This window comes from Mustela lutreola, chromosome 7 (genome assembly GCF_030435805.1).
Source record: "Mustela lutreola isolate mMusLut2 chromosome 7, mMusLut2.pri, whole genome shotgun sequence".
NCBI lineage: Eukaryota > Metazoa > Chordata > Mammalia > Carnivora > Mustelidae > Mustela > Mustela lutreola.
The window spans coordinates 46,031,885-46,045,420 of record NC_081296.1 but is presented as its reverse complement, the minus strand read 5'-3'; the positions used below and the strand labels follow the sequence as shown (position 1 = coordinate 46,045,420).

At 45.4% G+C, this 13,536-nt stretch overlaps 1 protein-coding gene across 1 annotated transcript in view; it reads right to left on the bottom strand.

The window, feature by feature from the left end:
* LIPC (lipase C, hepatic type) overlaps positions 1–13,536 on the bottom strand; it is a 128,723-nt gene that overhangs the window by 28,877 nt on the left and 86,310 nt on the right. The window contains exon 2 of the mRNA XM_059180625.1: positions 347–534. Within this exon, the coding sequence (XP_059036608.1) occupies positions 347–534 (188 nt within the window). The remainder of the gene's footprint in view (positions 1–346; positions 535–13,536) is intronic.

Genomic DNA, 13,536 nt, shown 5'->3' with positions numbered 1-13,536 from the left:
CTATGTCTTCTGGCTTCCTATCTCCTCTTGTGAAACAGGCAGATTTACTTGCATGGACTGCAGTCACTTTTGGGCCCTCATGTGAAGTGTGACCTCCTTGAGCCACGTTTTATTATCTGAATAGTGGAGATAATTATACTTTCCCTATCCTGCTTATTCATGGGATTGAGATAATCAATGAGATCCTGTGTGGGGAAGTACTTGGAAAATTAGAATGTGCTTTACAAATATTATGCATGAAGTTGTTATCACTGGCTCTCTATCTTTTTATTAAAATTGGACACATGAGGGAAAAAAGCAGAAAATGTAAATGCAGAGAGAAAAAAGGCATGTCAGCATTTCCTACCGACCACCCGTGGATTATCATCACCAGGGGCAGAGAGGAGTTGAAGCCACACTGCTCTAATGTGTCCGGGTGATTCAGCCGAATCTGACAGCCCTTATCTGTTTCTTCTTTAAAAAGCAGGAATCTGGTCTCTGTCTCCTGCAGTGCTTCCTTTGTTTCAACCACTCTCCATCTTCTTCCAACAGGCTCTGGAATGTAAGATTGGAGACAATGCTTAGCCTGGCATCTATTCCACCTCTGGCAGCTCTGGGATAGCCCAAGCTCCAGCTAGCGAGGTTACTGGGAGGTGCTGGAGGCAGGCACGAACTGTAGCTTTGGGTAACCTCAGAGGGCATGTGCAGCAGAATGGCCATTTCTCCCCTGGGAGATGATGAAGACTGACCTACGAGAACCCAGCACAGAGGCAGGGGGGCTCAGGCCAAGAGCTGGGACGATGCCCTCATCTTCTCCTCCAGCCCAGAGGTGGGCTCTCTGGGGGCAGAGGGGCATACCAGCATTTTTGGGCAGTGAACTCAAGTGAGCCTAATTACTAAGGATCCCGATCATTCCTTCTGAGCATTAAGTCACTCAGGCTTCTCAAACAATAAGTCTTGGGCTTTTGGCTTCAGGGGACAGCCGGATAGAGAGATGACGAACCTACAAAGTGTAAGGGGAGGTATTAATGAAACCAATTTTCCTACCCAAAGGTTATTAATTTGAAAGGTTATGAATTTCCAGCAAAGGGCAATGATTTTTCACTATGATGACAGAATGAAATGCATCATATTTTATTAAAAGGAGATGTGAATGAGGATCTGAATAACTGCTCTGTGATTATTAAGAAAATGTCTTCTGCCTAGTTCGGCTTTCCCAAGCTTCAAGGCTGCCCGAGATTGTCCTCATCCTTGCCATGGGGCTCCCAGCTTACGCTCCCTGTTTTGCTGGCTGCACTAGCCTCCTGGTCTTCTAAGTAAAAGCTGGGGTGTCACCTTGCTCTCCTACACCAGCCTTCCCATCCGTCTGAAGATTCGGGTTCCTGATTATCCTAGAATATTGCTCAGGTGCACATTGTTTCTTGCTTGGTTGATTGCAACAGCCCCCTAAAATGTCTCTCTCTCTCTCTGTCTGGTCTTGACATCCTCCCTTATGCTGCAGCTCAAAGAAGCTTCCTAGAATGGGAATGACCATCAGATCCTTTAGTGACTTCGAGCTTCGTGATGTTGCAGCCAAAACCAGCCCTTATTCCCCAGCTCTTCCCCTCTGGCTCCCCACGGTCAATGGTTCCCCTATCTTGGCCTTCTCTTTCCCCCTCTTCTGTCTCTGTGGCTTCCTGGTGAGCCCTGGGCCATCCATTAAAATTGAGCTCAGACATTACACCCTGGAGGAAGCCTTCTCATCTAGCCAGAGATCATTACTCCCTTTTGCCGCCAGTGCTGTATTGGGTCCTTGCTTCTAATGTGCTTGTCATGGGGCCTGGTCATTAATTTAGGTGTGCATTGTTTTCTCCAGACTGTGAGCTCGTGGGGGGCAGTGCTGGTGGCAGGGTGGGGGGTGGGAGGTGGTCAATAAATGCTTAGTCAGTGATGTATTTTGTGGCATCCAGGTCTCACATCAAAGGCAAAGATTTGATTTGTCAACCATTCATGCACTGGCGTCCACTAAATATAACTAATTTTCTTTTATTTAGTGACGGAATTAGCTACATCTTTCTTCGTTGTAGGATAGCTGACGCCAGTGTTGAGCAGACTATATATGAAAATGAAATGGGGATAGAAATAGTACCTGTCTCATGAAGTTGTTACAAAGATTAAATAAGATATTTGTAAAGAGCTCAGAACAATTCTCGACACGTAATTAGCACCTATGTAAGGCTCTGTTGTTAAAATAAGTGCTAGTTGGAGCATGTGGCATTTTGCATTTTTGATCTGTGAAATCCTTTCTTTCTGCGAAAATTTATCCCAGTTGCCCTCACAGGACCAATTCTGTCTTATGTGTATTTACTCTGGATTTAGCTGGGAGAGTAAGTTCTCACACTGGTGCCTAGGGCCTCAGGGCTGTTAGGGAGAGTGCTGTGGAAAAGCAGTTGTCATGTAGAAAGGCCTTCAGAGAGCTGAAAGGAACTGGGCTCTCCCTGTTCTCCCTGGGGGCTTCTTTTAGCATGTAGAGGAGAGAGGAAGTTATGTATCTATGCACATTCATTCATTCATTTCCTCCACAGAAACTTATGAAGCATATATTATCATATTATGTCTCCAGCCGGCTAGGTACTGTTTGGAGGTGCAGAGCACAATCATGGTCCAGTGGGAGAGGCAGGTATGAGAACCAGTCATCCTGTGTGGTTGCTTGTGGGTGCTGCTGTGGAGGGAACGCCTAAATAGGGCCTAAAGAAGACACCAAGGGAAGATGGGGCATCAACTGAGTCTAGAAGGATGAAAGATTCTTGAGGAGCTCATGTCTAGGACAAGCTTTTGAAGAAAGTGAGGCTCTGGTACCTAAAAAGAATCAGATTTAGTGGAGGACATGGGCTTCAAAGGGGATGCTATGGGGAAGAGGCCCTAGAATTCTCTTGTGCAACTCCAGGAGCTAGAGACGGAATCAATGGGTGAGTGTGACATGGGAGAAAATCTTAGACTTTAAGAAGTTCACAAAGATTCATAGTTGAAGAAATTGGGACAAAGAGAAAATAAGGGCAGTAAAACAAAGACCGAAATGCTAACAGATGAGCGCCCCATAGTCCACACGATGCGATCCTCCAGTGTTGCTGAAGATGGGCCACAGCTTATATTCTGAGCTCCTTATTGGCCAAGCCAGAGAGGGAAACAGGAGCTGTTGTAGGGTTCATGGTGTCCGGTTGCACACACTTTCCTGGTCTGGAAGCTTGAGACGGTTTCCCTATGCGTTATTGTGAAAAGAGGCCACTGGGCGAAGCCGGGTCTTGAACGCTATTCGTACAAAGTGTGAGGTAGCACGTTTTATGTTGACTGTGAGTGCTCATGGAAGCGGAAGCATGCCAAACAGCATGTAAGTCACGGTGAGTGTCTGTGAGGCTCTTCACTACCATCTAGCAGTGGTCTCTGTGATGGACCAAGGGAGGCAGGGGTCACTTCATGTCCCATGTTGGGTGGCAGGAAGGAACTGGGCTCCAGAGCCCAAGTGTCAGAGCCTCTATGCGAGCAGAGTCTGGTTGCCCTTCACAGAACATGGAGAATGGAGTATTCTCAGCCAAGCCATGGCACCAGGGACACATGGCTGTTGCCCATACCTGCATGTATACCAAAATCTGTCTTTCCCAGGCTTTACCTCCGCATGTAGCCAACTCTCTGAGCCCCTCTACCAGGGGATCCTTTTGGTACTGCAAACCCAGTGAGGCCAAATAGAATAGATTTTCTGTTTTCCCAACCCATTCTTCTTCCTTTCTCTCATTTCCTACTGTGATGCAAAACACCATCATTTGTCCATGCTGTTGCTCAAGCTAGAAAGTTTCCAGTAGGGATAGTCTCTCTGTCCCCGTGGTGACCTTCAAGAGTCACCACATACTGAGGGCTCAACCTCAGGATTATCTTTCTGTTCCCTGCCACTGACCTGGTCTAGAATCTCATGCAACTTTTTTTTTTTTTTTTTTTAAAATTGTGGAATTGAAATAGCTTCTTAACTGTTTTATATTTTACTTGCAGAATTAACACACACTCATTGCATATGTATCTAGAATTTGAAAAATGCTGAAAATGAATAAAGAATCTCACCACTGGGACAGAAACACAAGTAATATTTGGAGTATTTCCTTCTAATCTCTTATTATGACATTCCATAGATATTTATTTGGAATATCTAAAATTGAAATCATATTATGTGAATGGTTTCATATCCCTCTTTACCTGTCATGATAATTTTCTTACAGCATTACAAATTCTTCAAAAGCATGCTTTTGAAAAGTGGCATCGTTTTTGTACTTACTCCGTTATTGTTGGACGTGTGGGTTGTTTTGGGTTTCTTTTTTTTCTATTACAACAACAGCCTGATGACCATCTTTATACATAAATCTTCATCTGAAAAAATCTATGAGTATTTTCTTAGTACAGATTTTCGAAAGTAGAAACATTAGCTCTGTAGGTGTGATCTTGTGCATATTTCTTTATGTATGCATAAATGTCCAAATTGATTTTCTGCACTTTTAAAGCGAACATTTATTGAGCATTTCCTCTGTGCCAGGCACTTTTCCAACAGTCTTCTTTTTACTGACTCATTGAAACCTCACAGCAATTCTGTAAACAAGTTGTGAGAAAACCCAATGATTCTGTTATGAGCGGTGCGGGCGTGGGGGTAGAGGTGGGGGGGTGGGATGTGTTCCAATCGTATTCCCGAGGAGTAGCTCCTTCTCTAGGGGTATCTTCTACAATTGTTATTTTCTCAAGTCTTTAGAAGAGATAAGGACCCACCAGTGGTAAGAATCTGGGGATGAGGCTGTGGTTTTGAAAGGGGGACTATCAAAGGTAAAAGGTCGGTTCCTTGGAGGGAGACACCCCCCTGTAACCTGGAAAGCGGCTTGACGTTTGAAGGAGGCTTGAGGTTGCCCTCTGCATGACAGTAAGTTCCTGGAGCAATGAAACTTCCTCGAAATCAGTTGGAAGCAGAGGTTGGGTGCAGCCACTGCATTTCTGATATGAGATTCCTTGTGGCAAGTGATTTCTCCATTCCTAAGTCAGCCCCCAGGTTTGAGGACTCCCAATGTTTCATCAGGAACAAATTATTTAATTTTCTTTTGGGTAAGGACATCATTAGGTGGTGACTGCAGGAGCTTAGCTGGCACAGGAGGGAACCAGGGATTCTGCTGCAGAAGGCCTCGATGGGAGTCAGTCATTCTGTCTTCTGCCTGTAATGCCTGGGCTGGGTGCTTCTGCTCGGTTCCTGTTTGTTGAGCCCCTCCCGAGGCTGGTGCTGAGGACACGAGTGTGTAATACGGAAGCCACAGCTATTAATATGCCCCTCACATAGTGGTTTGTGAGATATCTTCATATTCATTGTTTAAATTGCTAACCTGTGTGTGAGTGTGTGTGCGTGTGTGTGTGTGTGTGTGTGTGTGTGTGATTTGTTAACTTTGGAACTTCGCTAACAGGCCCTCCTGAAAATAGTCCCAGACCTGAGACTGCTGAGAGGAGTCCTTTGGAAGATCGTAATGTCATGATTACTCTGAACAGCCCCCCAGTCCTCAGCCATGTGATGGAAGGAACCTATGAAATAAACATAGCCACAGCTCTTCCCTGGCTCTTGTGGTCAGGCCTGCAATTTGTACATGCACAGCACTGACTTCAGAATTTCTAGGGTGATGGCAGGATGGAAAAACTTCAATAAGATTGTAGTCATTGCTGGGCCTTTAGAAATTCAGCTCTTAGCTCTTGCTGATCTTGGGTGATAAGCAGATTCTGTCCAAGGCTGTGGTGAACAATGCTTCTCTTGAATCTTGAATTTTGCCTGTCACCATTTTGTTGTGAAATAAGATGATGAGGTAAGAGTTGGAAGGACAGCTATTTTCACAAGTCGTATTTATTCTGTTTTCTTTGTCTATTTTGGCCTGATTTTGCTAGCCATCTTATAGCCTGAAACTACAATCATTTTCTCCTTGGAGATTCAGGGGAGTAATTAGAGGCTATGTTTCTTGTTGGAGAGTTTTTTCTTCTTCCAAGTTTTCTTTCTTTCTTTCTTTCTTTCTTTCTTTCTTTCTTTCTTTCTTTCTTTCTTTCTTTCTTTCTTTCTTTCTGTCTTTGCCCCAATGTGGGGCCTGAACTCATGACCCTGAGATCAAGATCTGAGCTGAGATCAAGAGGCAGACACTTAACCAACTGAACAACCCAGGCTCCCTCCACCCCAAACTTTCTTCTTAGGCTGTGCTCCCCTGCAACTCTGGTAAGAATCAGAGTGAATTTTTTTTTTTTTTTTTTTTTTTTTTTTGTCTTTCAGAAAATCTGATTATGAAAGAGTGTGCCATTCAGAAAAGTTTTCCATGTGTACTGGAATCCTCTGGGGATAATGGTACTTGCTTCCCTAAAGTGGTTCCAAGCTCATGCACACATTCTGCCCTGAACAGGTTCAAGACAGGGTGACCAACTGTCTTGTCACACCAAGATGAGTTGGCCACTCTGGTTCAAGGGCAATGGGGTAAGTAAGTGAAGAGAGATAAGATGATAAAAATTGCCATCCCTGTTGGTGATGATGCTGAGAGTTTTTAATCCAACACCCAGTGTACAATATACCTTCCTGCCTGGTCTTTCCCTGGCCTGACATGCTCTGCTGTTGTGTTTTATCTGCCTGGCTACCATCACTCTTTCTCCAAATCTAAATTCAATCTTCATTTCCTCAGTGGAAATTGCTCCCAGTTTCCTCACTTGGTCATATCTCCCTATTATTTGTTCTCTTAGGTGATTTCACTGTTGTAATTTTCTATTCGAATAGACATGACATAAATATCTAGCTCCCCTATTTGGTGGTAAGCTCCACACAAGCAGAACCTAGGTCTGGTTTTGCATTTATTAAAACTTCAGTCAGTACAGCAGGGGGCTGTGGAGTGTGCTGGTCAGGTACCCAGACCAGGAGCCATGTGGCTGGTGTTCCAGGTTCATTTACTCATGTGATCTTGGGCAAATTAACCTCTGTGTCTGAATTTTCTACTGTATCATCTGTAAGATGGAGATAGTAATAGTACTTACTATCTTAGAGAATTATCGTGAAGGTTTGATGCGTTAGTATTGATAAATTCTGTAATAGGGCCAGGCATGTAGTGTGTGCTATGTAAATGCTCACTATCATGACAGTTTCCCATATAAAATTTGATGAAGGGATGAACATTATCCTGAAGTGGATCACCGCCCTAAATTTAGAAACAAAAGTCATAAAAAGGTCTAGAAGAAAACAGGAGAAAATCTTAATGACATCAAGGATAGCAAAGATTTTTTTTTTTTTTTTTTTTTTTTTTTAGGACACCGAGAGCGCCAATCCTGAAAGAGAAATTAGAAAAATTAAATGCATCTGATCTTTGAAAGATTCTACTGAGTAAACGAAAAGCCAAGCCAGACTGGGAGAAAATATTCAAGATACGTATAACCGACAAAGGACTTTTATCCAGAATATATAAAGAACACTTACACCTCAACTATAAAAAGACAACCCAATTATAAAATAGGCAAGAGATTTAAACAGCTACATCGTATAAAAAGATATACAAATAGAACATAAGAACATGAAAAGATGCTCAACATCATTATTCAGGAGGGAAATGCGAATTTAAACCTCAACGAGATACCACCTTTCCCCCTCTGAAATGTCTAAAATGAAAAAGACTGCCAGCACCCAGTGCAGGTGAGGGTGTGGAAGAGCTAGAACTTTCCATGCACGGCTGGCGGGATTGCAAAACTCTGCAACCACTTTGCAGAATTATCTGGCAATTTCTTACAGAGGTTAATGTTCCATAGGCTCAGCAGGTCCACGCCTCGGAGCTTACCCAAGAGGAATTCAAACATATGTCCACACAATGATGCAACTGTTCACAGCAGCTTTATTCACAGTAGCCACAAACTATTAACAACCCAAATACCCATCAACTGGTAACTGAGTAAAGACATACAGGAGATAGGCCATGGAATGCCACTCCACAGTAAAAGGGAACAAATTTCCAATACATGCAAACACGGAGCACGTGTGCATCTAAAATGCATTACACTAAGTGCAAGGGGCCCAACTTAGAAGGTTGCATCCCATGGGCGTCCAGGTGGCTCAGTGGGTTAAAGCCTCTGCCTTCAGCTCAGGTCATGATCCCAGGGTCCTAGGATGGAGCCCTGCATCATCAGGCTGTCTGCTCAGCAGGGCCAGGCATGAGCAGCAATGCCTGGGGAGGCCATCCTTGGGAAAGCAAATAATCTGGCCAGGGGGTTAGGGATGAAAGGGACCCGGAGACTGTCCTGGCATCCAGCCTGGTGACTGCCTGCTTTTCATTCTCTTTCTGTGCATCATCAACAACCTGCATTTAGTGAGGAATAATTCATTTTCCTGCTCTTATTAAGTAAGGATCTGGATAACACCAGCAGTCTACTCTTCTTAGCCCCTGGAGAGAATCAGTGCTACCACACCAAGCAGATAGAATTCCAGCGAAAAGCATAGAAACTTGACCTTTAGTTGTGTTGTGTGATACCATCTTCCTTTACAAGTTGACTGAATATAGCTCAGGGATGCCCTTTGCCCACCCCCCCGCCCCAACCATGACCAGGAACCTCTTATTGGTAATAATAATCAAGTCCATCTTCCTTATTTTACAAGTGAAACTGGGACCCAGACAGACCAACTGACATACACCAAACCAGTATCTAGTTAATGGCAGAATCAGAAAAACTCAGCTACCCCAACATTTAAGCCAGTGTCTTCCTACTCTGCTGCAGGAGAGGAGTCCCAACCCGTATCCCTGCTAGGTTTTGGGGATTCTGTTCCTGTCCCTGGCGTAAAGCTCAGAGGGCTCACGTCCTGTTTCTCACAAAGGCTGATCCCTCCAAGTAAGGCCCCTGGATATCAAGGAGGTCGTGTGGCGTGAGTCAGGGTAGAGGGTTGCTGCAGCATCCTCTTGTCTATGGGAAGTGGTCCCAAACAACTGAGGTGACCAGAGTAAGAAAACTACAAGTCCCATGACCCCCACCTCACCCCGCCAACAAACACCTGTTATAGCTGTTGTTTGCCAGTCTCATCTTCAGACTAGAGGTCTTTGGGTTTTTCTGTTGTTGTTGTTCTTTTTTTTTTTTTTTTTTTTTTTTTTAAAGTAATCTTTATGCTCAGCGTGGGACTTGAACCACAACCCTGAGAAGAAGAGTCACATGATCCTCCAACTGAGCCGGCCAGGCGCCCCTGGACTAGATGTCTTTTCCTTCTGCCACAGAGGTAGCACTGGAATTCTTACACAGCCCAGTGGCTGCGATGTTGGTGTCTGACCAAAGTCAGGCCAGGGGAAGCTACCCAGGAACTGGAACAGGTCTTTTCACAGCCCTTGGAATGGTGGGTCTTGGTTTAAAATCAGGTTGCCAAGTGCTATTTTAATAGGTCAACCGAATCATGTTCTTGTTGCAAAGTTTTATTTGGATGGATGATGACTGCTTAGCTCTCAACTTTGGTCTTCATTTCCCCTTATCCCTCTGTCTTTGACTTGACCTACACAATGGCCAAGTGATGGGGCAGAGGACCTTAACTCTTATTGTGGGGCTTAGGGCATTGTTGAATGGTATCCCAGTCAAGGGCTCTAGGCGTACTTGAGTCTTACCCCAGCCCAGCGCCCCCCACCTCACGGAGACAAGCACACTGGGACTGTTGGTGGGCGGGGATCCCGCATCTCTTCAGTGGAGACTCAGGCCGTCGGGCTCTTTGTCGGGCTCTGCCTCTGTACACTACTCATGGCCATACAGGTGGTCTATTTCTTGTTTACTCTGTGCACATCCTCTGCTAAGCCTTCTACTACCTTATCTTACTTTGTGCCTGCTGAGGTCCGTCTTCTTCTCAGCTCCATGGAAAGGGCAGACTCATGATGGATTTTCCAAACAGACCTCTGGCCAGGAGTTTGAATGGAAAAAGAGAACACCAATCCTTCTGGTCTGCTTCAGCTTCCCAGTGGCACGGCATCGGTGCTGCTGTTGAGGTGGGGGGGGGGGTACCCTGTTAACTCTTGTTTATTCATTCACTCTTCTCTTTATCATTTCCCAAGTGCCTACTCTGGGCCAGGCATTGTCCCACCAAGGAAAGTTGCTCTTAGCTCGGTTGTTGCTGGAGTATCAGGTTTTCTTCCCTATTCTTTCTTTCTTTCTTTTTTTTTTTTTTTTAATTTGACACACAGAGAGAGAGATCACAAGTAGGCAGAAAGGCAGACAGAGAGAGAGAGAGGGAGAAGCAGGCTCTCCGCTGAGCAGAGAGCCCGATGCCAGACTCCATCCCAGGACCCTGGGATCATGACCTGAGCCGAAGGCAGGGGCTTAAACCACTGAACCACCCAGGCGCCCCTTCTTTCCTATTCTTTATAAAAGGTATTTGTTGCTCAAAAGCAGGGTAAGAGCAGAAAATAAAATTTCAAAAAATATACTCACATTTTCATCATCCTAGTGGATTGACTTTTTATTTTCCCATGCTTCTATTCTGTATCCAGAAGCAAATACATTTTCCATGCAACCACAAGATATGATTGCTTTCTGTGCCTTTCATTTCACATTATATAATAAACCTCTCTCCATATTCCTACAGTGTTCACACTCCTCATTTTTAAAGGCTGAGTAATATTCCATGGGGGGGATGTTTCATAATTTATATATCCATTCCCCTATCTGGGACAAGCAGTATGTTTCCAATTTTTTAACCTTTGTAAGCAGAGCTGCAGTGAACTCCACACAGCAAGCTTTTCCTTTCAGAGAATTATTTCCACTAGGATGAACGACCTGGCATGGGGTCACTTGTTTAAATGGTGAGATCATTTTGCTGACATGGGAGTTGAAGCAATTTTACAAGTAGTCAGCTGCAATTATTACCAACCCAGAGAACCCCATAAGACCTGGAATGTTCTCATTAAAGGCGATGATGGGGGAACTGGGGAGTGGGTGGAATCAGTGAGGCAGGGTGAGAGGCTGCTTATGTGGCTATCATTAACATTTTTTGCTAGTAACTCAGAGCACCTTATTTCATCCAGGCTTCATGACACCCCTATGAGTAGGTGCTATTCCGAAAGGAAACGTAGGTCTTAGAGTGGTAAGTGTCTTGACTAAGGTCACACAGGAGGTAGCTGAGAGAGGCCTCGTGCCGAGAGAATCTCCCTGGTGCTTCTGGAAGTTCGGCATCGGCTCAGACCCACCAGCCCCCTTTGCAAGGCCTTCAGTTCCACAGGACAGTTGCTGGCCATGAGGTTGTTCGAATCAGCCTTCGAGTTGTGCTCTGTGGTCGAGAGAATGGTGGTGTTGAATTGCATTTACGTGTCAGCTTTGAAGAGGGTCCAGAGCCCAAAGTGGAGGCATTTCACATGAGGCAAACAACTGAACAGATTCTCGTTTGGGTCCATGGTATCTGTTTTTATAGACAACATGGTGTTAGATGCTCAGAATTGTGTCCCTCATATTTGGTTCTTGGGTGTAACTTGTTGGCAGATGTCTATGAGGTCCTAGTTTCCTGTTCACTTGTCCTTGTTGACCTTGAGCGAGTCATCGAACTTTCTGGGCCTCAGTTTCCTCATCTGGAAAATGAGGATTTTGGAGCAGCCAGCTCTGAGGTCTCCATGGTGGTACAGTGAGACGTCCTTGGCTCTTTTAGTCAGTTGGACTGAGGCTCTAGACCTGGTTTTTCTCCCTTTCCACATCTAAAAACTGAGGGATTGGGAGAAGATTCTCGGGTCCCTCTGGGTCTAGGATGTGTGAGTCCTAAGACTGTCCCTTCTCTGAGTTGCAACAAGTAAAAGATGGCAGAGAGAGAAGTATTTGTGAAGCCAGGTTTCAGAAGGAGAAGTAAGAGTCGGAGTAGTGCAACCTGGGGTTCCTGTCTATGTTTCTCCCAGAGAGGCTCCCCTCTCCTGTGCTGGAAGCTGACGCATTGCGAAGGTAAATGGTTACAGCCCAAGGAAAGCACTAAGCATTAACTTGGCCAAACAACCCCAAGATTACTCTTTAAGGCAAAAATAAGCCATGGGTGGGGTATGTGAGCTGAAGAATGTGCAGGCACTTGGGGGCCACCTACCTGATGACAAAATGAGCCGGACCCCAACCCTGAGCCTCCTTGGGGCTTCCCTGTGTTGTGGCTCAGGGCTGAGAGAACCAGTCATTGGTTATGATCTTAGAGACTGATGAACTACCATTCTTTCATCTTACCGCACATCGAGTGAGCACTTACTATGTCGCAGGGCTGGCTGAACAGTGTAGACACAATCGTGAATAAGACAGCTATGTTTTCAAGAAACTTGTGGACTTCTGGTGGAAGTATGTAAGTAGCCAGTGGCTGTACGGCTTGGTCAACATTTTGATAGTGGAAGAATAGAGGAGGTCTCTGCCCAGCTGCAGGGTGGCTGGCGTGGAGGCAGGCGGAGGAATCCCTTGGTAGGGAGTGTCACCCGTTCCCCAGCGCATCTTGGGGATTCTGATCGAAAGCTCGTTCCATGGGGGAGAGAAGGACTAGGGAGTGTGGAAGGAGAATGGGCCCCTGTGTGGCCAGTGTGGTTACCTCTATGCTTATAGAACTTGAGGTCATGGCTGTGGCATGTACTCCGGGCCTTTCAGATTTTCTGAGACTGCCTCTCCTCTGAGACTCCTCAGGCCCTGGGGTCAGCATCACAGCTGTTCCCATCATCTTTGGGTTCACTTCCCGAGGAAGAAGTAAGGAGTGGTTCAGTGGCTGGCCCAAGGGGCTAAAAAAAATCAAACCAGGCCCAGAATCCCATTTCTCTACCTCTCCGTCCGTATGTCTAGGTTCTGAGACTGCAAGACCATTTTGACCATTTTTCCCTTGTTTCACTTTCTGTAAAATACTCTTCTGCACCCCAGTCTTCCCTTCACTGTCTGCATCCAGGGGCACCGGTAACTGCTGCATGTCAGACCCTGTCAGAACACTGACATGCACTCGAGCTGTTGCTGGGGCACCACGGGAAACAAGGGTGGAGGCCGAGTAGTGCAGAGGGAGGGGCACAGTCTTTGGAGGCAGTTGGCCCTGTATGTGATCCTCTGTCAATTACTAGTTTGTGTCATCTTGAAAAGTCCGCTTCACCTGTGGGAGGTTCCCTTTCCTTCTCTTCAATTGCCCCCCTGAACATCCGTGTCCTAGGGCTGTTGTGAGAATCAGATGAGACTTGCTGAAATGTTTACTATCGACATTCAATACACAGCTTCTCTTTCCTTTCAAAGCTTACCTCAGATCTCTTCTGTCTCATGACTTGACCCAACAGAGCTCCTTCCAGAAACTTGTTGGTATGTTTTTGCGAGGATTTTTGCCAGCCTGTTTAGCACCTTTCTGTGAGTTCTGTTTACATCTTTTAGGCAGCACGTCACATGTGTTGGCAAGGATGCCGTGCTTTTGTGCCAAAAGGAGGCCCCTTTTCGGAGTGAGATAAGTGTGTAAAGAGCCTCCCACATGTTGGAATATGGCAAGTTCTCAATGAATAGAGGTGGTTATTGTGGTCCTGAACAGAAGTAGTAACTGGTGTTTGCTGTTACATTTTTCTCTTTGAA